The sequence below is a fragment of the Talpa occidentalis genome, unplaced genomic scaffold (assembly GCF_014898055.3).
Source record: "Talpa occidentalis isolate TD23 unplaced genomic scaffold, MPIMG_talOcc4v2.1 talOcc4.4, whole genome shotgun sequence".
In the NCBI taxonomy this organism is placed as follows: Eukaryota; Metazoa; Chordata; class Mammalia; order Eulipotyphla; family Talpidae; genus Talpa; species Talpa occidentalis.
The window spans coordinates 88,553,450-88,581,331 of record NW_023604295.1 but is presented as its reverse complement, the minus strand read 5'-3'; the positions used below and the strand labels follow the sequence as shown (position 1 = coordinate 88,581,331).

The 27,882-nt window shown below is 36.9% G+C and overlaps 1 protein-coding gene and 1 pseudogene across 1 annotated transcript; both read left to right on the top strand.

The window, feature by feature from the left end:
- The first annotated feature begins 1,164 nt into the window (after positions 1-1,164).
- CPA3 (carboxypeptidase A3) lies at positions 1,165-27,882 on the top strand. Its single transcript, XM_037524652.2, has 11 exons — positions 1,165-1,273; positions 1,368-1,443; positions 4,787-4,911; positions 11,365-11,467; positions 11,572-11,673; positions 12,839-12,940; positions 15,053-15,163; positions 16,900-16,990; positions 17,958-18,160; positions 23,806-23,890; positions 27,292-27,882. The coding sequence occupies exons 1-11, from the start codon at positions 1,206-1,208 to the stop codon at positions 27,477-27,479; spliced, it is 1,254 nt and encodes a 417-aa protein (XP_037380549.1). The 5' UTR covers positions 1,165-1,205; the 3' UTR covers positions 27,480-27,882.
- Positions 18,542-19,051, top strand: LOC119257051 (S-adenosylmethionine decarboxylase proenzyme 1-like; annotated as a pseudogene).

Genomic DNA, 27,882 nt, shown 5'->3' with positions numbered 1-27,882 from the left:
GCACCAATGTCATCCAGACCCTGAAGACAGCAGCCAATGGATGAACATTTGCGCAACCACATTATAGATTTTCCTCAGTACCCAAAAGTAGAGTGTTCCTATGAAACCTTTTGTAAGCCACAATGGCACAAAGCATAGAAGCAATTACCATAAATGTATATGAAAAGCCTTTTGAGTGTTCCAAGACACCCAAACTAACCTCCCATGTCATACTAAGTAACACAAGACTACAATAACACAAACATATAGCACAAGCAGGAATGATATGACAAAAGCAAAGTCTGTGGAGTATCTTCTGGGGAAGTGCCACTCATGCTCTCTACTGTCTCTGGCACAGACGCTACAAAACCACACTAAAAGTCATTTGCAATTTTGGCCTTTTGTAATAAAAGTGAAAAGTCTTTTATATTCCTTTTGTCTAAAAAAAATAGGTACTAATTAAGGTGTTTCATAAAATCAAAGAGATATATTACAAACTTTCAAAAATCAGAGGATACCTGATTTTTGGAGAACCCTTAAGCTGCTTTAGATGTAAAAGCAGCCTCTGATGTTAGAGGGGAGAAAGGGGTGAAGAGTGGGAATGTGGGTGCTTTAGTTCTTTCTATAATGTTCACCTTTTGACAAAAAGTTACAGAGCAAGTGTGGCTAAGATACTGGACAGTGAACACATTGATGTTTTCCAGATTAGGGAATTTTTAGTATTTCAAAATATTTTGTGGTTTAAATGCTCTTAATTTAATAATTCACAGTGTAGCTTCAAAAACATGATTTATGTGATTAGGGATTACACATCAAGACTCTAGGACCTAAATTCAATTCAGATTCCAAGTGAAAATTTAAACTGATTTCTTCCACCATGCTATTCAAAAATAGTGGAAGGGTAGTATTTCAGAACTGTATTCAAACCCTCACCTTGGAAACTTACTAGTTTTGCTACATTGGGCATGTTACTTATTACAAAAGAGATTTGCTTCCCATCCTTTATTTGCAAAATGGGCATTCCCAATTATAAAAGGCATATAAGTAGTATAGTACTGTGCCTGCCACCAAATCAGCATCTATTGCTACAGCTGCCCACCCTACTCCTCCCTCTTCAACTAGAAGACAAAGGGGGGGAAACATTTCTAAGAGGAAATCAGCTGCTCCTCCAGATAAGAGCTGAGGCATAAAACTGGCAGCGAATCTGGGACACGCAGAGAAGAGCCATGTGGTTCCTCCTGCCTGTAGTTTTGGCTGCAACCACAATTGCCTTTGCTCCTGTTCGCTTTGACAGGTAAAACTCATCACTACGTTCCAGTCTCTGTGTGGGAAGAGAACTAAGAAATGCTTCTTCACTGTCCCATCTTTTGTCTTTTGCTGTCTTAAAGGGAGAAGGTATTCCGTGTGAAGCCCCAGGATGACAAACAAGCAAACCTCATAAAGAATTTGGCCAAAAGCAACCAGGTAAAGCACTTAGAGGGCTATTTTAACATTTCCTTCTGTTCTCTAAAAGCTGTTTCTTTTTTATTTTATGTTTAATGCCCACAAGAAAAAATAAAAGGAAGTGATGGGAGCTACTTGGGATAATTCAACCAATTACCTCATTTGTCTTTGACGATTTTCCCTCCATTACCATTTTCAAGTCCCCAGTCCAAAATCTTTGCAAACAATAGGTGAAATTAAAATAAGGGGCCAATCTACACTGCTTTATCAGCATCACTTTTCCCTCCTTATGAGTGCCTTGCCTACTTGATTCTCCTCACTCTCACCCTGATCGCCCTCAGTGGCATAATGTCTGTTACCCAGAATGATAGGTAACTAACAAAGTGAATTTGCCTAATTAGATAACTATTTGGAATCAAGTATCCGACTGATAATATAAAGCTGTGACCCTTTCCAAGAGTAGGTCCATTTTGAAAGGAAACTCTTATAATTAGATCAATCTTTAAAATCCAAGGAGCTAATCATTTTATCACTTACATTAATAATATAATTTTTTGTCATTTTTGCTTATGTATACTCCTGTATGCCTGTCATCCTATATACATCATTTCAAATTCACCAACATAGTTTCAGTGGCAGTGTCATAATTTAACCCATTTAAAATAAAAGCTCAGAAATAATCATTTTAGTGACCAAGATGACAAATCAGGTTTTAAACCCAGAACTGAATCTGGAATTTATTTTAGTCACACGCCCTCTTATCTCCACATCAAGTCAATCAAAAGTTCTGCCAATTCTATTTTCCAACTGTTTTTCAAATCCACACTTTCCTCCCCATTCCCCTGCCAATTTCATGTCTGCCCTAACTCTTACCTGGACAATTTCAATAGCCCCTTACCTAGGAGTCCTTTCACAAAGCCAATTTCACAGCACAACCTGATGGTTCTCTCTAAAACTTGACGATTACATTCCTCCATTTGAAGCTTTTTAGTTAGAAGCAGACTTATATGGAATGAGCATGTTCATCAGAGGTTTAAATCACAATTCTGTGGCCTTCAGCAAGGTACTTAACTTCTCTGGGTCTCAATTTCCTCCTCCGCTGACTGGGGATAATAATCATATCTACTTCCTAAGATTGTTATAAAGACTAAGTGAGCTTATATCTGAGTGGTGCTCTGAAGAAGGCTAAGCCATATGAAACACTATAGAAGCATTTTCTATTGCTATTAGCTTTCAAAGTCCTTCATGATCTGCCAATCTAGTAAATAGCCTCTGCAGTCTGTATTCCACCTTCTCTCTCACTCTTTAAGCTCCATGAAAATTCACCCACTTTGACCCCACATACTCTTTCCTTACTTGACTAACTCCTACTACTTCTTAAAGAACCTCTAGTGTCTTCTGCAGGAAGTCTTCTCTGTCCATCAACTTTGATGATCCAATTAAATTGTTTCTTGTGCTCTGGAACACTTTGTGCTTGCCCTGGCATTGGATAGAAAGTTGGAAATGTATATATGATTATCTCCCACACCAGACCTCTTTAAGTTCTTTATTAACTTCTACAACCATGGTGGCTCACTCTGGGCCTGTTAATTAACAAAAGTCCCTGAAAGTTCACTAAATCCTAAACTCTTGCTCCACATTATCCTTATGGAACATAATTAGATGACCTGCATAGCTCAGCCTTAAAATACTAATTATATCTTCCACATGTCCAATTCATAGTTTTTGTTGTTGTTGTTGTTGTTGTTGTAAAGATTTATTTATTTATTTATTTATTTATTTATACAAGCACTGGGTATAGTCAGAAGCGAGGGAGGGTGAGAGAATTCACCAGAGCCAAAGCAGGGAGCAGAACAGGCAGAAGGACCAAGGTACATTGCTGAGGGGAGCAGTGGGCGTGGCAGGAGAGGTCTGTGCGCCATGTGGGACCCTCGCCGCCAGCCAGGGATCAAACCGGCGCTGCAGAGGCTGCAGGCAGCTTCGCAGCCCAGCGCTCAACTGCTGTGCCACCGGGGAGGCCTCATAGTTTTTTTAATGAAAATAAACCAATAAATATTGGTTGGTTTATAGCATCCTCATATTGTACATAATGGACTGACACAGAGGTAGAGTGGGATTCAAGTGTAAAACAGTCTGGAAAACTTAGATGCATCACAAATTTGGTGTGATGGTAGAAACTGAGCATTTGCTTCACATTTCCCAGGTTGGGGCTTTGTGTTGCGTTTGGTTTCACAATTGAGTATGATTTTTGAAAATCCACAAGAACTGAAATCTTCTCAAAGTTATTTTGCTCTGAATGCTATCCTTATGGGCTTATTTACCAAATTTCTGAAAGTCTCAGCCAGAGGAAGACAGAAAGGAATAGGCAGCTGTTAAATGCCTGCATGTGCTAGACCTCATATCCATTTTACAATCTCCACAACACCCCTGATAGAGTCCTATTAGCCCCATTTTTAGTGGAGGGGACTGAAACTTGTTAAACAATGTTTGCTGCTAGAAAAATGACAGGGCTAGAGATTAAACCTTATGTTGGATACAAACCTTCCAGGAATTCCAGAGTTTATTCCAGAAGGATATCTGATACTGAGCCCTGGTCGAGGGAAGAAAAAACATATATTTATATTCAAGTTAGAAACAGACACTGTGACTAAATCAATTCTAAAATAACCCAAATCAACCCAAGATGATGGAAGCAAAACAGATAACCAAAAAGTGCTATTCCTTTTGAATATATGCATACAGGTTTCCCCCATTATCTGAAAGTAGGCTATTCCTATGAAAACTTTCATAGACCATAGGAATACAACAAAGAAACAACATTATCTATATGGAAACATTTTGTGTATTCCAGTATCCAAAAATAACCTATCAAATTATATGAAGTAATACATAAAAACTAAAATAACGCTAACAGATGGCAAAAGCAGAAATGATATGATAGATACAATCTGTATAAGGTAGCTTGGGGAAGGAGCTTGGCAAGTCCAATCTCACTGCTCAGGGGTACACTGCCTCTAGAATGACTGCTGCAAAATAAATGCTGAACACTATTTAACTTTCATCCTTTGTCATGAAGGTAAAAATCCTCTTCAGTTTAATTTTGTGTAGAAAAAAACAGCTACTAATATAAGTGTTCTGTAAGGCAAAATAGCATAAAATGAACTTTCAAAAAGTGGGGGATATCTTACTGTATCTTGAAAAAATTAATTAAATTGTTTCTTTAACACTCCTTAATTGAATATATTTGGAAAAAATCTCATAAGTTTAAGAAAGGGGTCCATACTTTCATCACATTGAGCCCCAAATTGCATGTGTTGGGTGAGCAAATAAAGAACTACCACTAACATTGAACTTGTCTCCACAGCTTGACTTCTGGTATCCAGATATCATGCACCATGTAGTTGCTAACATGACAGTGGATTTCCGAATCAATGAAAAGGAATCCCAGTTCATCCAGGCTGCCTTAGATCAAAATAAAATGCACTATGAGTAAGTTCTGTGCCAATATTCAGTTGTGTTGGATAGACAAAGTTTTGGGACCCTTGAAGTTAAGAGGAAAGTACTATTTTTTAACTGGGCCCCAAGAAACAAAAGCTCTGTCTATCAGATAAAATCTACAGTTACTTCCAAACAGACTATTAAAGCTACTTACACAGGTGATTAGATTAAACATGGCCACTCAACTTCCTTCTATGCCTTCTATGTTTGCTCTGATCTCCAAGAATGACAATTACCAACATCTGCCACCTCTAAAATCTACTATGACAGCATTCTTTTTTTTTAAAGATTTATTTATTTTTATACAAGAACAGGGGTACAGGCCAGAAGCGCGGGAGGGTAAGAGGATTCACCAGAGACAGAGCGGGGAGCAGAACAGGCAGACTGATGAAACACACTGCTGAGGGCAGCAGTGGGCGACACAGGAAAGGTCTGCCATGACATGTGGGATTCTCACCGGCCGGCCTGGATCGAACGCGCACTGCAGAGGCTGCAAACAGCTTCACAGTGCAGCGCTCAACCACCTGCGCCACCAAGGAGGCCTGAGTACTGCATTCTTGTGAGTTTTTCTGACTCATAAAAGGAGGACCAAAAAATAGTGCTTATCTTTTAGTCAAAGAAGGAATGTAAAATATTTAATAAATAAATAATTCTTTATAAAAGAAATTCTTCCTCAGAGGAAGAAAAGCAAAGCAGTAGAATAAGACATCTAAGAAGAGAAAATTCTCACAATGCCAAAAAAATGCAAAAATGAGTCATTGTAGCCTCATAGTGCAATAAGGGGAAATTAGAATTTCTTGAGCACCAACCAGGGGCCACACACAGTCTGGGCCCAGTGAATAAAAAGGGAATCCAATGATAAATATTATAAATCACAACTTAAAATAGAAAACAAAATGTTTTTATTCTTCTATTGATGACATTTATTCTTTAGTGATGACATTTTGAGAGGTTCTATTTTAATTCCCCATCACTCAAAATCCCAGGAGCCCCTTTAATGGAGATTCTTGCTTTTCACAACACTGCTGAGCATCAGTTCTTTCTTTTCTGACTTGGTATTTCATCCTCTGCTACCAAACTTAGTGCTATGACGCAAAGACTTCCCTCTGACTGAGATAAACAGAAAACCTATTGATGTCAGGTGTGTCACATTGCAGAGTAGTGGTTACTGCTCTTCATGACTGAATTGTATTTATGATACTGCTATAATATTGTTGATAAATTTAGGCTATTGCAACTAAGCAAAGATAAAGAAACAAAATATTCTATTGTGGCTCAGTGCTTAAAAAGTAAGACTCTTTTTGTAGCTGTTGTTTTTGGTTTTAATTTTATTTCAACAGGGTTGTGATACAAGTGTAGAAGTTAATAAATTGGAAGGATATACTTAAAATTAAAGTATACCAATATTTAACCATTTTATTTTTTTAAAGATATATTTATTTGTGCATACAAGGGCTGGGGTACAGGCCAGAGATGCAGGGAGGTGAGAGGATTCACCAGAGACAGAGTAGGGAGCAGAACACGCAGACGGACTGAAAACACTGCTGAGGGGAGCAGCGGGCCAAATAGGAGAGGTCTGCTTCGCCATGTGGGTAGCTCCCTGGCCAGCAGGGGATCAAACTCGTGCCGCAGAGGCTGCAGATTGCCTCATAGTGCAGTGCTTAACCCCTTGCGCCACTAGGGAAGCCCTATTTAACCATTTTTAATTAATATATTAATATGTGCTTTTCTATGCTTTTATAAGTTGCACCATTAAAACTTGAAAGAGTTATATTCTAAATAAACCTCCAAGATTGTAGAGATTAGTAGTATGTTATAGATCCTCTGCTTATGCTAATATTCAGATGAGGTGTTCATAGTTTCATCTAAAAGAAATCATCCCTTCTCTTCCCACTCCCATAAACCTCCTAGTGACTGTTTCTCTTGATTCACTTCATTATCAGTCTTCTCAAGTATGTGCTTGATTATTACACTCTTCACTTCATTAAAACAGACCTGAACCAAATTTCTGAGATCCAGGCCAAGCTAAAATAAATTTTAGTTGGTTAATTTCATATAATTTGATTTGAACAGCAGGGTAAAAAATCAAGCATTATGTTTTCTATAATATCGTGGTAATGTGGACATAAACTAGTTGACTGACCCCAATGTGGATAATGGATAAATCACTGTCAGAAGACAGCTAGCAGCAACTGACATCCTCCCATTTTACCTACTAGCTCACATTCTCCCTCTCCCTCTTTGGTCCTCTAGGCATCTCCTAGCATGTAATACTTCTGTCTTAAATAGAGGTCTGAATTCAGATCCTCAAAAACAATGTGTTTTTTACTTTTCTTATACAAAGATACTTCCTTGCTATCTTCATCAAGAACCAAAGTGTTGGCCTCCCCGGTGGCGCAGCGGTTGAGCGCTGGGTTGCGAAGCTGCCCGCGGCCTCTGCATTGCTGGTTCGATCCCCAGCTGCTCCCCGGCCACCGGAGGAGGGTCCCACATGGCGCGCAGACCTCTCCTGCCGCCCGCTGCTCCCCTCAGCAGTGTACTTCGGTCCTTCTGCCTGCTCTGCTCCCCGCTCTGGCTCTGGTGAATTCTCTCACCCTCCCGCGCTTCTGACTGTACCCAGTACTTGTATAAATAAATCAATCAATCTTAAAAAAAAAAAAAAAAAAAAAAAAAAAAAAAAGAACCAAAGTGTTAAACTATCTATAAAAATTAGTTTTATCTAATTAGGACATGATTTCTAGAAATTGGCCCAAATTAGCTACAGTTGTGGGAAAGCCACATAATTAGTTACCTTCCTCAGAAATATAAATATGCAAAGTGATCTGTGCAGACAAGAACTATTTAAAATCTTGTCTCCAAGTACTAATTATATAGATAATTTTATTTGCATATTAATTATATGTGTTATTTGGTATCAATCAGTAACAGAAGAGAGTTCTAAGAATGAAAACATCTGGTTGGACCCAGGCACAAGCCTGAATAAAACTCTATTAAGATGCTGCTTTGACACAATGATTTACTTAGACACCCTTCATTAGACAGTGCATATAAACCACTATTTAGTTTAAAGCATCTGTGCGTGATTTTTTTTAATATTCAGGAAATTAAATTACTGACAGATTTTATTTTAAAATAGCGTGTTTGTTTTCTATTATTTACACTTTCATAAAATCATAAAAGGCTAAGTCCAAAAAACAAGTGTGGGGGTTTGGGTGTGTGTGTGTGTGTGTGTGTGTGTGTGTGAACCTGAACAGACTGGTGAATAAATGTCTACAGGAAAATCTAATCCATTGAACTGAGCCCAGATGAACAGATTCAGTAGTTTAAAACCTTAGTGTTTTTGGTAACTTTTCATATTGTAGATAGCCAATCTTTAGCATTATCTTTTCTTTGAACAAAAGCAAAAATTAGAAAATAAAGAGTTGTTAAAGAAAAGTAATTCAGATAACTATTAATGTAATAGTAAAACCAAATGGCACAACTAAGTAAAATCATATTAAAATACACATAAGAAGGCCAGAGATGCAGGGAGGTGAGAGGGTGGCGCAGAGGGTTGAGAGCAGCATTGTGAAGCTGTCCACAGCCTCCGCTGTGCCGGTTTGATTCCCAGCCAGGGAGATTCCCACATGGCGCGACAGACCTCTCCTGTCTCGCCTGCAGCTCCCCTCAGCAGTGTGTTTTGGTCCTTTTGCCTGTTCTGCCCCCTGCTCTGTCTCTGGTGGATTCTCTCACCCTCCAGCACATCTGGCCTGTACCCAGTTCTTGTATACATAAATAAATAAATCTTTTAAAAAAAAGATACACATAAGATTATGGAAACTGCAAGAGAGCTATACTAAACTGATAAGTGATAATCAACACTTTACTTTAATGTCCAATTACTTAATAATGTTTAGTCAGACACAAATTCATATTCCAATTATATACATAGTCCTATCAAATAAGTATTTCAATAAATCATTCTAATGTTTCATTCCATTCATTTTTCCTTCCATTCTATTTTCACGTTACTTGGCCAATAGAAAAATATTTATGTTAATGTCTGCTCCATATGTCAAGGAGATGTTGGTCATGGTGGGAAAAAGAAGAGGGTAGAAAGTAAGAGTGTGGATTCTGGAGTGAGACTTTCTGAGTCCAGCCCCATTTAAATCATGTGGTTGGTACTTAACATTGACAATTTAACTTCTCTTCACCTCATTTTCTTCATCTCTAAAATGGCATCTCACAGGGATTTCATAAAGATAACAAAGACCATAAATTACTTTTTGTCTTTTTCCCTAAATTCCATTAATGCAAGTGGAGTAAAGGTCACTTACACACGTGCTTACATGTGTGTGCACACACATACACACAATTTTGCAGCAGGGTGTAATTGCAGCCGATCACCAGATGGCCCATTCCGTCCTCGGAAATAAATTAATGCCTTAAGGTATTTTAAACTCTATATTTAACCTCTACAACACAGAGGTTATGTCTTAAAGGTTAGGAAATAAATGTTGGGAAGTAAATGTCAGTAAGTGCCAAGTTTGATAGGTGGTAACCTAATTAGGAAGTTACTGGAGAAAAATTAAATCTTGTGGAAACCTGAAATCTTGTTTCTTGAGTAACTTCTATTTTACTGGTATTGGGGGGAAAGAGTCCAGATCTGTTTAGAAGTCACCATAAGAATGACACAATCTCCCTGAAATAACTTTCCCCACTGTAGGCACACATACACACACACACACACACACACAAGAGCCCATAGCACTAGTGTAGTGCCCACTATTCGCCATTATATTTTTTAATATTTCATCTTATATAATTCTTACATCATTTTTTATCTTTGTACAATGTATGCATTTTCATTTTGGTTATATTCCCCATACAATTGCACCCGCCCCCCTTATTTTGACTCTAGTTATTCCTCTCCCTACCCTTCTCTCCTCTCCACCCTACCCCCAAGTGTGTCTTAATAGCTAAGATATGGAAACAACCAAAATGCCCAAAAATAGATGACTGGATCAAGAAGATGTGGTACATATACACAATGGAATATTACTCAGCAATCAAAAAAGATAAACACATTCAGTTTGCAGCAACATGGATGGAGCTAGAAGGGTTCATTCTCAGCGAAATAAGTCAGAAAGAAAAAGAAAAATACCACATGGTCTCACTCATAGCAGGAATTTAGAAAACCTAAATAAGAGACCAGGAAAAAGACTAATCAATATAAAGTAATAATTAAAATCCATTATTTTTTTGTTGATCTCTAAAAGATTCCTTGAAATAGCCAAAATAGGACTCAACTCACCTCTTCTTTCAAGTTTTAAACCTGTCCTTGAAACACAGGCTCTGCTCTGGGAGAAATTTACGTAAGTCTCAGTAGCCTATAAGACTGTGGGCAAAACCCATCACTCCTCGTGATGGAGACTTAGTTGTATAATGACTCTCAGGTAGAGCACTGAAGTTAGACAGTGAGGGATTCAAATTCCAACTTCCGGATTTTACCAGTTGTATTAACCTTAGAAATCAACCTAACCTCTATAAAAAGCGTGATACTGGCACCCAAACAAGAGTGCTGATATGAAGATCAAATGATAAAATACAAATACTATGTTAAACAGAGTATCTGACACATAAAAAAGGCTCAGTAAATATTGATCATGTACATAGCATTAAATCCTCCATGACAATTATTCATCCTTCCACCAAGGCCTAGGAATTTTTTTAAACAAATTAAGTAAATCTTGGAGTATTTAAATATTTGAGAGAAAATAATTTTGTTTCATACGCTTGATCCTGGTTGCTGGTTAGTGGAAGGGCTCATGAAAATAGCATCTGGCTCTATTTCTTAATTGGTGGGTTTAGGGTTAATTTCTAGTCCTTATCAGCAACAATTTTGATGTCCTCATGCAGCTGTATTGTGGAAAGTTTGTATTTCAGCTCACGTGACTTTCTTTTGCTGCTGTTATCATAAGAGCTAAATTGATATGTGTAAGCCTAAAAATATTCTTTGATAAGAACTTCTTGTAACTAATTAATACTGCCTTATGTTATGAATCAACCTTTAGGGTGATAAAATTTCTCTTTTACTTGGTTCTTGCTCTATTAATGCAGGTGTAACAAAAGTCACATGCCCTCTTTAGAGCTTAAGATGACTGTGTCTGTAGTGACCACTCAAAATATAATTCCCAGTCTTTTCAGGATTCATGTTTTAGTGCAACATGCCCCACCTGATTCCAAAATTGTTGTCATTATTTTATTTTCATAAATCCAACATAGTTCTAGGTAAATGGAGAAATCAAAAGTCAGTCACTTGATATGTGTGAAAGAAATAGAGGACTATAACAAAGAGAAGGACAAACGATATAAGATACAGAAGTCTAAAGAGAAAATGTTTGCAAATGACAAGGTGGCAGTGGTTTTTATTTCTCTAAAAATGTTCATTTTCCTCTAAAACAGAATCTTAATTCATGATCTACAAGAAGAGATTGAGAAACAGTTTGATGTTAGAGAAGATAGCTCACACAAGCACAGCTACGCAAAATATAATAACTGGGACAAGGTATAGTACGAAATGCTTGTATTCCAAAATAAAATTGCCCTCAACACTTGTTGTCATTTAATTTTCTTCTATACTAATTCCTCAAACTTGTGTTTGCTCTTCAGATTGTTGCTTGGACTAAAAAAATGATGGATAAGCATCCCAAAATGGTCACTCGTATTAAAATTGGAACCACTGTTGAAGATAATCCACTGTATGTTCTCAAGGTAAAAATAATTAAATACTAACACTCATTATTGTGTAAAACCAGGACTTGACAAGTTAGTTTGTGACCTAACTGGCTAATTTTAAGACAAGAAAAAGTCTCATCTTCTGAAGAATATTTAAGTGCTAGATGACTTTTCAAAATAGAAGTGAGAGGTGGTTTTAGGTGAAACAAAAAAAGCCAAATAAACCATTTGTCAGGCATAGTGTCCAAACCCACACAAATATCTCATCCCATATCTTTACTTTTATAGTTTATCATGTCTCTGTAAAATATTTTTAATCCAATAATATTCAGTGAAACTGATGAATAAATATCATCATGAAAAGAAACTTAAGAATCATAATTATAGAAGCCCAGAAGAGTAAGTGAGGCATTTCAACCCCATGTCGACAGGATACAGTATGAATTGCCTGTACCCAGCTAACAAGTGCCATTCAACAGTGGCTAGATTTTTGTGCAACTAAAAACATTGCTCCCTTAATAACTGAAAAGATCTTTCTTTTTTTTTTTTTTTTTGCCTTGCAATTATTGGGCATTTATTCATGTCCTATACCAAGCACTAGGCATAGAGTTTTACGTGTGCTAATTCATTTCATTCTTACAATAACTGTATTTTTTTTAAATAATAAATTTTATTTTTATATTCCCCCATACAACTGCAGATCTTTCTTTCCCTAAACTTCAATCCTCTCATTCTCTCCAACCACCCAAAACAAATATAAACTCTATTCTAAGTGACAGACCTTCAAATGTCTGTTCACTATTCCTCCTCCCCAAGGTACTATATGTACATCTTTTTCCATCCACTCTTGGCTAACATCTCCAGTGTAAAAAACCAGAAGAAACACAAGCAGAAAGGGCAGAAACAGAATCATCTGTTTCTCAGGCTAAAGGATGTTAGCAATAAAATTTTAAAAAGCAGTAGACTGTGCTTTAAAAAAAAAAACTAAAACAACTCTGACAGTAGAAAAATTGAAAAATATAGCATGTATTAGATTATAAATTATGTATATACATAGATGGATATGTGCCATGGTGATCCTTGAGGATAATCTGTGCACAGTTACTCATTTAACAAAAGATAGGGAAAGAATTTCTTTGAAAACATCAAGGGATCAGTGTGTGAACTCATGTAAAATAACATCTCATTTATTTTTAAATAGATTGGGGGAAAGGATGAAAGAAAAAAGGCTATCTTTATGGATTGTGGCATTCATGCACGAGAATGGGCCTCCCCAGCATTCTGCCAGTGGTTTGTCTATCAGGTAAATGAATCAGAACATTCACATAATTCTCCTTTGATTGTCACATCCCCAGCACTTCACTGGGTGGCAACAACCATTTCCAAAGGAATGCAGTTCCACTTAACTAAAAGGACTGAAGTCCCACATTTGGTACTGTCAGGAAAAAAAATGTTCTGGATTTTACTCATCACTAGTTTTTATAAAATTGACACCTTGCTTCAAATTTTTTAAACTCCAGCTGGACATCTATACAACTAAGATTTTCTTGGCTATAAAATGAGTTTTTGCTATAGTGTGGAAAATATGAAACTCTTCCTATTACAGCTAACAAGCCTGGCCTTCCTTCAATGAACTCAAAGCACAAATATTTTATTCCTGTTTGATAGGTGATTAGTCACACGTGTACTTGAAATTTTCTTTTTTTTTTTTTTTAGATTTATTTATTTATTTATATAAGCACTGGGCACAGTCAGGAGGGTGAGAGAATTCACCAGAGCCCGAGAGGAGAGCAGAGCAGGCAGACTGGCGAGGTACACTGCTGAGAGGAGCAGCGGGCGGCAGGAGAGGTCTGCGTGCCATGCGGGACCCTCCTCCAGTGGCCAGGGAGCAGCCGGGGATCCAACCGGCGCTGCAGAGGCTGTGGGCAGCCTCGCAACCCAACGCTCAACCGCTGCGCCACCAGGGAGTCCCTGTATTTGAAATTTTCTTACATTAATTTTCCTTCCAAGTAAAAAAAAAAAATCCATTTTTCTAGAGATAAACTCTGTTTATATATTTTATTTTTATTTTTTATATTTATTTTTTATTTTTTTATTTTATATATGTTTACATCATTTTTCATTTTTGCACAATGTATGCATTTTCATCTTGTATGGGGACTATAAACTCAGTTATTCCTTATTTTTTCTGCCTTATTTTTGCGCAGTTAGGGAATAAATGTTTGAAATCATATGATCTTGAGCAAATGACTTCAGGAGTAGTAGTTATTTCTACTAACTACTGTTATTCCTTCTAACTCTATTTCTATTGTATTTGAACATCCTGTTATCTTTATTATTTTTAAGATTTATTTATTCATGTATACAAGAAACTGGAGTACAGGCCAGATGTGCAGGAGGGTGAGAGGATTCACCAGAGACAGAGTGGGGACCACAACAGGCAGAGTGATGAAATACACTGCTAAGGGGAGCAGCGGGTGAGACAGGAGAGGTCTGCCGTACCATGTGGTATCTCCCTGGCCAGCAGGGATCAAACTCTTGCTGCAGAGGCTGTGGACAGCTTCACAGCATTGTGCTCAATCACCTGCACCACAAGGGGAAGTCCTCCTGTTATCTTTATACTTTCTCTTTCTGCAAGATTTTGCATGCAAGACACTGATGGAATATACATGCCAGTGACTTCCTGGGCATGGATACTTTCACTAGGGAAGAATTTGCCCACAAAATTATTTCTACAGCTGTTTTAGTTTTTTCCAAATGGAAGTCCAGAATGCCCCTTACTCAATCCATATAGGAACAGATACCATAATGTTACAAGAAATCTATTGGTTCCAGTATAAATGTGTCTGGGAGAGATGACCCCAAAATAATGAGAGATGTTTTAGTTAGTTATAGAAAGTCCAGATGATCTGAAAATTTCAGTTCTGTGTGAATTTGGTCAGCTCAATTGACCAAAAGTTCACTGGTCAATCTCTAAGTGCTTGAGTTATTTTTAATAGAGCATTTTAAGATCATATTTATAATTAATTTGTAAATCTTCTCCAATATTTACATAGTTCTATGCCTACAGGAGCAATACCTTAAGGATGGGAGGGAAAGAATCCATTCAAACAATTGTACTTTTCACTCAGCTTCCATTCCTCCTGTGAAGTATATCTTGCATGCTACATTTGAAGTGCTACAAGTTTTAATTAAATTTTCCTTAAAAGAATGTTTAGTTCAGCTTACTTCTCTAGTATGAAGAAGTGTCATTTTTTCTGCCTTATTTTTGTGCAGTTAGGGAATACATGTTTGAAATCATATGATCTTGAGCAAATGATTTCAGCAGTGGTAGTTATTTCTATAATGATCATAACTTTTCACATGGTAACAAAAACTTCATAACAATAGCTTATATTTTTTCCTATTCCCACAGGCAACCAAAACTTATGGGAAAAACAAAATTATGACCAAACTCCTGGACCAAATGAATTTTTATGTTCTTCCTGTGTTCAATGTTGATGGATATATTTGGTCATGGACACAGGTACTTCCCTGTAGTCTCTTGTTTGCATTTAGATAATACAGTATTTATTAAGTTTAAAGCATGTTGATTATTGTGCATTAATTTTAAAGTCTGGGTAACCAGGTAATTCCAATTCAGAATTTTTTTTTTAGATCTGAATTTGAGGCTAAGGTAAACATGATCTCCTGATTGTACAGATATTTTAGAAATATTAAAATTTTGCTTTTGAAGCTAAATGTGAAATTGAAATAAAGTAGTAATTATAAAGGAAATGCATGCTTTATGTTATCATAAAAGCATATTCTAGCTAAGTAAAAAAAGTCATTTTAAGGTACTATTAACACATTGATTTCAAAACATGTCATTCATTCCATCAATTTGGGACAGAATTTGAGTAGAATAACTATATCAAAAGCCAAATAAAAGGGTGACGCAAATATCCTTCTGTCTTTAACAGGATATTTTATTGCCATATAAGATTGATGTTAAATTTTCATACACTTTTTAATCATGCTCTAACAGGTACAACTTCATCTGTATTATATCTCTGAACCATAAGTGGTGAAAGATGTAATGAAATTAAAATCTTGCCAGGGACCGGCCTCCGGCAAAATGTCGTGTCAGGGTTCCTGAAAGGGTGAGACAGCCTCGGCGAATACGAATGATCTGAAACTTAGGGACTGAGGGGAAGGGAATGAGGAGACACCGACACTTGGTGAGGTGTTGTTAGTATCTTCTGCCTAAAGGCTCAGCAGGTTCTTTATTTATACATTTTTTGCAAGCATTGAGATTACATTATCAAGTGCATAGAAACAAAGCAGAAACAATTAGTGCATCTCCTTTTCTGTGCTCTCAGCAAGAAGGCAACCTTCAAGGTTAATAAAAAACTAAGTCTTACACTAAAATTCATTGTTTTAGCTAAATAATAACCTAAGACATTGATAGCCACCGGAACATCCCCATCAGCTAAAGCCTAAGCAAAGAAAGAACTTTTCTTATTCTCATGGCCTTCACACCAGGAGCCGGCTGCTACTCAGCTATCAGAACTTCCTCTACCTAGAAACTCCTTAACTCAAATAGCTTCATTTAAGAACTTTCCCAAGAAACTTCAAGGGAAGGCAAAAGAAGGACTTAGAATAATAGTAGTATTGTGATGCTTGTCAGGCATGTTCAATAACTTGTCTCCCATTGTCAAGTGGGCCAAATTGTTTAATAATTAGTTTTTAAGAGATAATTTCTGTGCCGTTTATTTACTGTATATTGATGCATATAATGTAGTGCCTGATGTACTTTTTGGGAAATTTTTCTCCTTTTATGACCAAGAACAAAAAGTGAAGGGATGTTAGATCTTCAGCCCCACGGTGTGAGGCACAAGGGATCTTCGGCCCTACGGTGTGAGACCCTTTAAGCTTCGCTGCTTGCCAGTAGTTTATCTGGCTGGGGCTACAAGGCCTCCTGCAGCAAAATCTATAGGCAATTTCAGAATACTATTGATCAATTTCTAATATTCAAAATTAATCAGTAGTTTTTAAAATCAAGTCATTTTCTGAAGGCTTGGAATATTAATATAAATGATGTGTTTCTGAAAATATTACAAATAAAATATTTTTACTTAATCTATTTTATATATTATACTTTTATCAAAATAAACTAAGCATATGTCAAATAAAGTTATAGATACGTGGAGAGAGAATCTGAAATGACCAAACTGAAAAATGCAAACTGATATGGTATTAACCCACGATTCAATTCTTCAGGACCGCATGTGGAGGAAAAATCGTTCCAAGAACAGGAACTCGGAATGCATTGGCACTGACCTCAACAGGAACTTTAATGTCTCATGGAACTGTGGGTAACAAACTTCATCTCAGGAAAAATAGCTATAAAGAGTGTTTAATCACCAAACTTAGCTAAACTACCTACTTATTTCAGTAAGGATATATGTTGATTTTCTTATCTACAAAATGAAAATCATCACAATCATGGAGGGATTAAGTGTTTTCTGTTGTGTGGGGGGAAAGGTGGTTATCTCTTATTTAACATATCTATCTTGCTAAAAATCAGGCACAATACAAATGTACCAAAAAATCATATATTCTGAAGAGAGATCTCAGGACACTTCTCTTTCTGGTCTATTAAAGTTGAGAAATAGCCAGTGGTTAAACCAATGGTTAAAACCAATATACCTGCTGCGTAGATCTTTGGATATTTCTTAAAAGGAAACTTCTAGGGAAAGGAAATGACAAGGTTAGTTGAACTGCAATGATAAGCAGAGGCCTGGTATATCAGATGAGGCTGTACTTGCTACACAAATATGATTTTTATCATTACACACCTTCAAAGAGAAATTACCACTACCCCAATTCATAAATTTTTCTCTTTACCTAATTTTGTTGAAAATATTTCCTTAACTTTTAATTCTGTTTTGCCATAATGAATATGATAATAGCAGTTAATCCTAACTGCTAAAACAAGTTGAAGAGGCTCAGACTCAAAGAATGCAATTTCCAACAGTTCAGAGTTGGTGCGAGGGGGTTGAATTGGAACTGGGGTCCATCTGGCTCCCAGCCACAGGCTGATACTGATGTATTATTCCTGTGACCCGGGAAAATAAACAAGGTTAAGAAAGTTCCAGGAAGCAAATTTGTTATATGTTATTTGTATGACAAGGTTAGTCAACAGTGACTGTGATATCTTCCCTGTAAGCCCTGGAGGCTAAAATGTTTATAACACTTTGAGAATTCACCGTAGAAGAGGCAGGGGGTGTGTACAGAGGAAGAACAAATGTGATCTAGTCCATCAATATCCTCTGCAGCTTTTCCTGACACCAAGAACCCATGTGTTCCTGTCTATCCGGGCCCTGCACCAGAGTCTGAGAAAGAGACGAAAGCTGTCACTGACTTTATCCGAAGAAACCAGAAATCCATCAAGGCCTATATCACCTTCCATGCCTACTCCCAGATGATGTTGTTGCCTTATGGATACACATCAGAATTGCCAGCTGGTTACAATGACCTGGTACGTGAAAAATGTCTGTGGTTTATGCATTGACTTCTAGTCAGTTAACAACTTGAGTTATATTAGAAGACTTTCATATTTTAATACCAACAACATTAGCTAGCACTTGATCAACTCTTTTGAATGGAAAAGAAATGGAGTGCAAGAGACTGAACTTTATCTGCCTCTTTCCAACTGACTCATTCAACTTTCACTCACACACAAAATAAATGCAGGAAAATGTATTAATCCATTTTTAAAAGAAAAAATAAATATAAAATTATAGTAAATTTAGTGTTTTACTTTAGTAACATGGCTGGAACAAGCTGCAGCAGTGACTGCATGGATGAAGATTTAATTCAGTGAATTTTCTGTGGTTGTTGGTTGTTCACTAGTATCACCATGATGGAAGCTGGACATTCTAAGGACAGAAAGCTGAAGTTTTGATTCTCCAGGCAGTAATCAAATGCACAGCAAGGATCTGGGGATCTTCACAGCATCCCAAGATCTCAGCGGACTGTACTTTTGAAGGATATGCAGTATTTGTTATTGGTACTACCCTCTTGCTAAAAGCACTGGTTCCCCTGTTGAAACTTACTAGGGAATACAGTGGGTTTGACTGAATTCAAAGCTTCTTTTGTGCTGGTATTAGTTTACTGAAGGCTTCTCATCAAGGGAACTCATCAGAATTTCCAGTAAGAGGGAGTTTCTTAATACATTTTTCCCAAATGGAGCAGCAGGATATGGATTCTGACTGTTGGTACTTACATACTTTGGAATTCCCAGAGAGGAAAGGAGATCAAACCCTGAAAATCCTAATGAGCGAACTTGACCGAGTAGTTATGTACATTCTACAAAAAATATGGTATTCATGCAAAGGACGTCACCTATGAGAATGGAATGCATGTGTGACCTGACACCAGATCTGTTATGATCCAAACCTATCAATCCTTTATGGGTGTTGGTATGGTAATGGATGTAACTTAATGAACTATTCACATCAATTCAAAAACCAGAATTTTTCTTTAAAGATTTATTTATTCATGCAGTTCTTAGTGGGATGTAGGCCAGATGTGTGGCAGGGGGAGGTGGGGGTGTGTGTGAAAGAATTCATCAGAGTGGGGAGCAGAACAGGCAGATCTACTGAAATCCCCTGGCCAGCCAGGGATCAAACTCGGACTGCAGCAGCTGCGGATTGCTTCATAGTTCTGAGACTTAATCCGCTGAGCCACCGGGGGGGCCCAAAATTTTTTATGTTAACTTTGAAACAAACTTTAGTCATATTTCCTATGATGACTTGATCAGGGTTAGTTGTGAAAGTCTTCAAGCTGGGAAAATTTGTGACCACTCTCTTTGTAAGTCAGAGTTCTAACGAGACAGTATTTTTTTTGTTCAAGAAACCTGAAGGTTTTAAGCTTCTTGGTTACCAGAGCACTATGTTCAATGATTATCATTTTTACCAGTTTTGCTAGGAAGCAGCAATAGCAGAGTTGATTTTTTTAAAAAAATGAAGGAAAAAATGCAAAAGAAAGAACGTACATCAAAAAAGGTAGCGGCTACTTATTAGATAGTGATACTGGGGGCATGCTTTCCATAACCATCACCTCATAATTGCACAAAACCCTAGATGTAATGATACTGTAATAATTTTTAATTGTGTGCATAACTCTATCAAGGAGTTAGATATCTTCATAAATGCTCTCTTCTGTGTTTAGGTATCCTATGCCATTCTTGTTGTGAAACTGAAGTGCCTGTAGGAAAAAAAAATAACTTTTACTGTATTGAACTTTAAACACTTGTGAAAGCAACACAATTTGGGTTCTTCACAGTGAAATATTTCTCTGGAAATCCCCACAATGTTTTCAGGTGCTGGGTTGGTCTCAGCCTAACCATCTGGAATTGTTCTATTAAATTAGCAGGATTTTTCAAATTAATTTATTTTCTTACATTGTTATTCATTTTTATACAGAATTTGATTTTCCCCCACAGGTGTAGCTTTTAAAGATGTATTTATTTATGCATACAAGAACTGGGGTACAGGCCAATGGTGTGGGGGATGAGAGGATTCACCAGAGACAGAGTGGGGAACAGTACAGGAGGATTGACTGAAATACCCTGCTGAGGGGAGCAGTGGGCGAATCAGGAGAGGTCTGCTGCACTATGTGGGTCGCTCCCTGGCTGGCCGGGGATCGAACTCATGCTGCAGTGGCTACAGATAGCTCATAGGTTGCATCTTAACCCCTTGCGCCACCAGGGAGAGTCTATTCCCCATAGTTCTGCCACCACCATAGCACCCATGACCATCACCACAGCCCCCTGTGCTCTTCCCTCCCATTTTGACCCAGACCCCTCACCTTTACCCTCACGCTCCCCTTCCCCCTCCCCTGCTGTATGCCTTAGATCTGTGGTCAGCTTGCAAGTTTTGTCTTTTTCCTGATCCTTTGTTCAATTTCTCTATACTCCACATATGAGTGAAACCATTCAGTATTTATCTTTTTCCTTCTGATTTATTTTCACTTAGCATAATACCGTCCAGCTCCATCCATGTTGCTCCAAATTTTTGCCAGGATTTTATATCCAGTTAACTCTCTAGAAACTATTCTCTACTAATGTTATTGAAACTTCATACATTACTTCTTCATGCAGAATGGTTTTGCAACAGCAGTTAAAATTTTTCTTCCACAAGTCCTCTTTAGAAAATAGTTCCAGTTTTCCATTTTGTGTATCACTAATTTAACATTATTGCTTCCTGCACTTGAATTCTTTTCATTGATTTTTGTTCCCCCCCTACTGAGGTCTCTCCCCCACCACCCCAACAGAGCACTGTTATACTGTGGGTATATACTAATATTATATACCAGAGAAGGAGTGGGGGATCCTGGACTTCCTTTTCTTTTAAGGTCAGGGGAGTTTGGCCTCCTTTATAGTTTTATGATCTCTTTTGAAAGATAGTGACAAAACTAATCTAGTGTTGATAAGCAAGAAAGACACACAGATTTGAAATTAGGATACACTGGCAGAACTGAGCTTAGTAAATCATGTCAGCTCAGATCATACACATTAACTTTTTTTTTTAAAGATTTATTTATTGATTGATTGATTGATTGATTTATACATGCATATATACAAGCACTGGGTACAGTCAGAAGTGCGGGAGGGTGAGAGAATTCACCAGAGCCAGAGCGGGAAACAGAATAGGCAGACCGACGAAGTACACTGCTGAGGGGAGCAGTGGGCGGCAGGAGAGGTCTGCGCGCCATATGGGACCCTCCTCCGGTGGCCGGGGAGCAACCGGGGATTGAACCGGCACAGCAGAGGCTGCTGGCAGCCTCGCAACCCAGTGCTCAACCGCTGCGCCACCGGGGAGGCCCCACATTAACTTTTAGTTCAGCAGACATTTCCACTAATTTCCACTAATAAGATAAGCTAATCTTTGGTTCAAAGCAGTCAATGTCTTTGCCATCTGTGACTTAAAGTTTTGTGACTTGTGATTCATGTGCTAGTGTACTGACTTTATCTGTTTCTCTGACTGGGGTTCCTTTCATCATGGCTGCGCAGGACTAAATGGATTACTGACAGCTCAGAAACGTCATGTCATTCAGGATATACAAACATACACAGTGAAGTGAAGCAGAATGCTATCCATAAAATGTTACAAAAAATTCAAAAGTGGGCAATGGGAAATGACCAGAAATAGAGGTTTCTAGAGTTGACATCTTTTAGCTCTATTTGCAAATACCGTGAGATTTAAGCAACTGAGAAAACAGCAAGGTTGACTAAATTTTGTATTTCTTGTCCTCCCCCAATATTTTTTTATTTCTTCTGAATTGATGCAGTGATTTTTTTTCTCTTTCCATATTTATGTGATACTTTTTTGACTATTTCTAAACATAAAATCTACTTGGTTTGATATTAAATAGATGGAGCACTTGATTTTAATTTAAGCATGTGGCAACTGAAAGTTTTATGAAGGAAGCTTTCAATGAAGGAATCCATTTTGTTCTGTGATTACTGCAGAGTACTTAATGTTTCAGTGCTACTTGGACCAAAGATGAAAGTGGATTTTTTTCTTGAAGAATGTAACTGTAGGGCTTCCCTGATGGTACAAGGGGTTAAGCACAGTACTGTGAAGCTATCAGCATCCACTGCAGTATGAATTCTATCCCCTGCCAGGGAGCTGACCCACATGGTACAGTAGACCTCGCCTGTCTCGCCAACTGCTACCCTCAGCATCATATTTCGGTAGATCCACCTGTTATGCTCCCCACTTGGTCTCTGGTGAATCCTCTCACCCCCTGTACCTCTGGCCTACACCCCGGCTCTATATGCATAAATAAATAAATCTTTTTTTTAAAAAAAAAAGAGTGTAACTGTAGATTTGATGACATTTGTTGGCTTTGAGTTCTGAATTTTTTACCCTAATAGATTTAAGATTTCTGTCAAATGTTGAAAAAATACAAAGTTTTATGGAACAAAGCCCAAAAGAATGAAGATTATAGATTGAGTAGTAGGGTTTTCTTTTTAAGAATTTTTTATTTATTTATACAAGAACCGGGGTACAATCCAGATGTGCGGGAGGGTGAAAGGATTCACCAGAGACAGAGCAAGGACATAACAGGCAGACTGATGAAATGCAGTGCTGAGGGGAGCAGCGAGCAAGACAGGAAAGGTCTGCTGCGCCATGTGGAACCCTCGCCTGCCAGCCAGGATCAAACCAACACTGCAGAGGCTGTGGACAGCTTCACAGCGTGGCGCTCAACCGCCTGTGCCACCAGGGGAGGCCCCTCAGTAGTAGTTTAAATTAATCCTAGTATAGTGATAGAGGAAGGAGATTTTGGGTGCCATAATTTCTCATGGTGTTGGACTTAAGTCAGTTGAAATATGTATCTGCACACAATCTAAACTTCAATAAAAGTTTGCATCATTTGTAACAAAAAAAGTTATATTATAGAATTAAAACTACAAATGTGCACAACAAATCATGTTCAGTAAAGTAAGAGTTATTACACAACAACTAAATTGATAAAAAACAAATTATCCTTCAGTAATATACACTATACATAAACTTAAAAATATTCATGTAGAGTACACATGTTAGTAATTTTATCCCATTAAAGTTCATTCCAATAATCATTCTCATAGCACAAAACACGAATGTGTATCAAAGATGATGAAATTCCACTCTGGAAGCAAAGTAATTTCACAGAGCTATTTTAGAAAGGAGGCATCCACCTAGCTTCCATTGGCTAGGAACGTGGACGACGTGGAAGAAGGCCTATGAGCTAAGGGATCGATAAAGACAAAGGAATGAGAACATGGAAGAGACTGACTTTAGAGGACAAATATCTGAAGTCAAAAAAAAAAAAAAAAAAAAAAACCTGGGGAGAAGAAATGACACTTTTTTTGGAAAGAAGGATGCAAGGAGAATGAAGAGAGGGAAGATGGGAAGAGAGAGAAAAGGTAGAGACAAGTATGACAATATATAACTGATTTCACATTCAGATGGAATCTTTATAATGCCATATTGTACTGAAAATAAAGTTCTCATTTAATGATTTTTTTTTATTTTGACATTCAAATGTCAAATAATCAAGTCAATGACTTTATTTTATCCCCAGTATAATAATGGTATTTCTATTATTCCACCTAACTTCCCTTCTCTCCAGGTCAAAGTTGCAAAGATTGGCACTGATATTCTGTCAACGAGATATGAAACGCACTACATCTATGGTCCAACAGCATCGACAATTTGTAAGTTTTATGTATTATTTATTGTGTTATTTTCCTTAGTTCCTTTTAATGTATTTTTAAAGAAAATTATACAACTTGCAAGTTAGGGTTAAAGAATTATTAATTTAAACTCCAGGCTTCATAGTATGTGGAATCATTCATTTAAACTCCAGTCTTCATAGTAGATTCTAAATTATATGTGAATCTAGGGAGGAATTCTGCCCTTTTTTCAGGATAAGACTTCCTAAAAACAAATTATGCTAAGATTTTATAAGATTGCAAGATCAACAGAAGTCATAAATCAAGAAAAAATTATACTTTAATTCATCTACCTTTCTGTTCTCCACCACTAAACACATTTTATTCTCATGAGAACTTTTTTAAACATTTAAAAGTTTTGACTCTCCATTTGACTCTCTTTCTTGACTTGTCCTTATACAAGCACAGTCTTTTTTCTAGTTACTGTTGGGAAAACAGATAAACTAATTTTGTCAGGCACTCTGGCTATGTGAGACCATTTCCTATCCCTCTCACTAGCCAACTCTTATGTTCAGCTGAAATCTATATGGTAAATTAAGAAAAGAAGTCACCAAATTCTAGTTGTGTTACTTTGCTTTTGTTTTAGTTCTCATCATTATTTCTTACTCTTTAGTAATTTTAAACTTTCAATATCTTTGTGATTTGTTTAATTGTTCACTTAGATTTCTTGGCTTTTGTTTTCTCTTATTCTAAAAAATGGTGTTATCAAACCTTTCCATAAGGGCTAAACAGTAAATAGTTTGGACTTTTCTGGCAGAATGGCCTCTGTTGCAGCCACACAATCAGGATATTATAGCTTGAAAGTAACTGTAGACAATAAATTACAAATTCTGAAAACAAGACAAAGAAAAAATCTGGAAAGCAACCAGAAAAAAATCTAAAATGTTGAAACAATTCAAATGATAGCTTTTGGAGTTGGAGTCATAGAAATTCAAAAGCAATTGAAAACATTTTTCAAGGGCTGGAGGTAAACAATTATCAACTCTAAATTCTATAGTAAAAATATCCATCAGGGCCTCCCCGGTGGTGCAGCGGCTTGAGCACAGCAGCACTGTGAAGCTGGCCACAGCCTCTGCAGTGCAGGTTCAATTCCCGGCCTGCCAGGGACATACCCACATGGTGTGGCAGACCTCTCCTGTCTTGCCTCAGCAGTGTTTTCAATCCGTCTGCCTGTTCTGCTCCTGGCTTTGTCTCTGGTGAATCCTCTCACCCTCCTGCGCCTCTGGCCCGTACCCCAGTTCTTGTATACATAAATAAATAAATCTTAAAAAAAAAGACCTGAAGCAATCATGAAAACTATGTAAAGGGATATAGTCAAAAATATTATTATAAATAAATCAAATGGGAATCCTAAAAATGTTCAACCAAGAAGAAAATAAAAGAGAAACACAGGAATAAAAAAACAAAGGTAACAAAACAAAAATAAACAATAATATGGCAGCATTAAGTCACATCAATAATTTACCTACTTATATTAGTCAAAAGACAGAAATTGCAAGAGTAGATTAAAACTATGACTTTACAATATACTATCTACAGAAACTCCCTTTATATATAGCATTGTTTGGTTGAAATGGAAAGGATGGGGAAATATATATCATGTAAACATAAACCAAAGGAGGAGTGACTATATTAAATATCAGATAAAATAAATTTCAGAACACATAAATTTGTTAGAGAGGGATATTAATGACAAAATTATCACTCCACCAAGGAGACACAATGATCCTGAATGTGTACAACTGATTTCACCTATATTTCCACCAAACAAAACTTCACTTTCCCAGACTCCCTCCTGAATGTCTGATTGAGACAAAGCATATCCTTTTGCCTTCCTTTACTTTGTTTTCCCCATCATTACCCCCTCTAAGTTCCTTTTTCTGTTAATAGTAGGTTGAATTTTTTTAACTACCCAGATTGAAACCTCAGATTTTTTATAAAATTCTATGACTCTTCTATTCTAATATTTCTTATATAGAGACCTCAATTTTTAGTGTTGACTCTATATTAGCTCCAGTTTTCATTTCAGAATACTTCCCAAAAGGTTTCTCATGTTTACAGTTCAGATGAATCATCCTAAATACAACACAGAAATGACCACTATTGCCTCCCAAAACAAAATGTAAACTCATCTTGACTTACCTAGTTTTCTAGATTTTGCACTAGAAATGCTCAATGCTCTGTTTGTTCCAGTCCAGCTGGATCTCACTCATGCTTCCATGATTTTTCATCCTGTCGCTCATTGTTTAGAATGTTGTTCTTCCAGTTCTTCCAATCAGCATTCTTCAAGGCTCTCCTTAAACACTATCTCATCATAAAGGTGATTTTTGAGCACATGTTAAGCATGGAATACCATCCTCCTCATCAGGCATAGTATCTTTATTTCCTCAAATTTAAGAAAATATTTTACCTTTTCTATGGTTATTACATATTCTGCCATGTCTCTATTGATTTGCATCTTTGACTCCTCTCCCCTTAAATTGGAAGTTCCCCAAAATCCCATTAGCAGCTTCTTCATCATTGGACCCTGTACCAACCACACTCCACAGTGCCAATAAAGTGCATTGTACATATTAAAGATTTAATAAATATTGGGTGAATAATATGAGTCAACTCTATCTCTTTACAACAAATAATCCTTTTTTCTTTCATTACAGGTTTGAATTCTTATCTTTAAAAAGCTAATATGAGTTGAACTCATTACTTATCCTTGAACATAAGTTATTTATTACGAAATAGTTTTTCTGTTATGTAAAACAAAATAGACATAAATGCATTTGTAGTTTTACATGCACTTATGTAACACTTCCATACATATAACCTGTAGATGGGTTATATTTTCAATCTTCTTCAGAAAATCGCCTTAGAATAATTTCATAAAAATCGGCATGGAAAAATTAGATGAAGGGATTAAAAACATCATTAAAATAACTAATATAAGCTCTCTTGGACTTCGAACAATAAAACAGCAACATGCATAGCAAGAGACCTGAACTGTTAAAGCAAATGTGATTTTGCATAGCTTATAATGTATAGTTTACATTGGTGGGTTTTCTGTGACCAGTGATGCATCCTCAATTGTTTTCTTCAGTTGCTATACTTGCTCAGACCACTCCATCTGCTACAATGTGTGTCCAGGAAACAAGTTAGAGTACTGACTCAAGCAATGCAATTTTGAAAATGCAGCACATATTTAAAATGTATAGTGAATTCCAAAGCCGTGATTATTTTTTACTCTATATTATGCAGACCATTACTCCCATTCATGACCACAATTAACTGTACACATAATTATTTTTATTGCTGATTTTACTCTAGTGAATCCATTTCAAAAAAAGTTAGCATTTGTTTCTAATTAAATATTAACCACTTATGTTTTACAGACCCATCATCAGGTTCTTCTTTAGACTGGGCTTATGACCTAGGCATCAAATACACCTTTGCCTTTGAGCTCCGAGATAAAGGCAAATTTGGTTTTCTCCTTCCAGAATCTCAGATAAAGCCAACCTGTAAAGAGACCATGCTAGCTGTCAAATATATTGCCAAGTATATCCTCAAGCATGCTTCCTAAAGAGTTGCCCTCCATTTGGAATAAACCAAATAATCTTTCTTTATGCCTTTCACAAAAAGTTATCTTCAATTATCTCTAAATGCATTCTCCTCATCACCTGAATAGGTTCCTCTCTTGCTCACTCAACTACCAGTTATTTCTTTCTTGCTCTTATTTTCTCTCAATAGTACCTTCTGTAAGGTACTACTAGCTTAAGTGCAAGTCTTTACTATCTTTCTCTGCTCCAAGTAAAATCTAAAACCAGCATATGGCCTTTTGAATGTTTTGAAAGGTAAAGTAGGCCATACAAAGAAAACCTTCAATTTCTCTAGAAACATATTTTTACCATGTAACTTCATCATTTCATGTGCTGATATAATAAAAACAAAATGCATTCCAATGTTTTAAAAATGTACTTTATGTT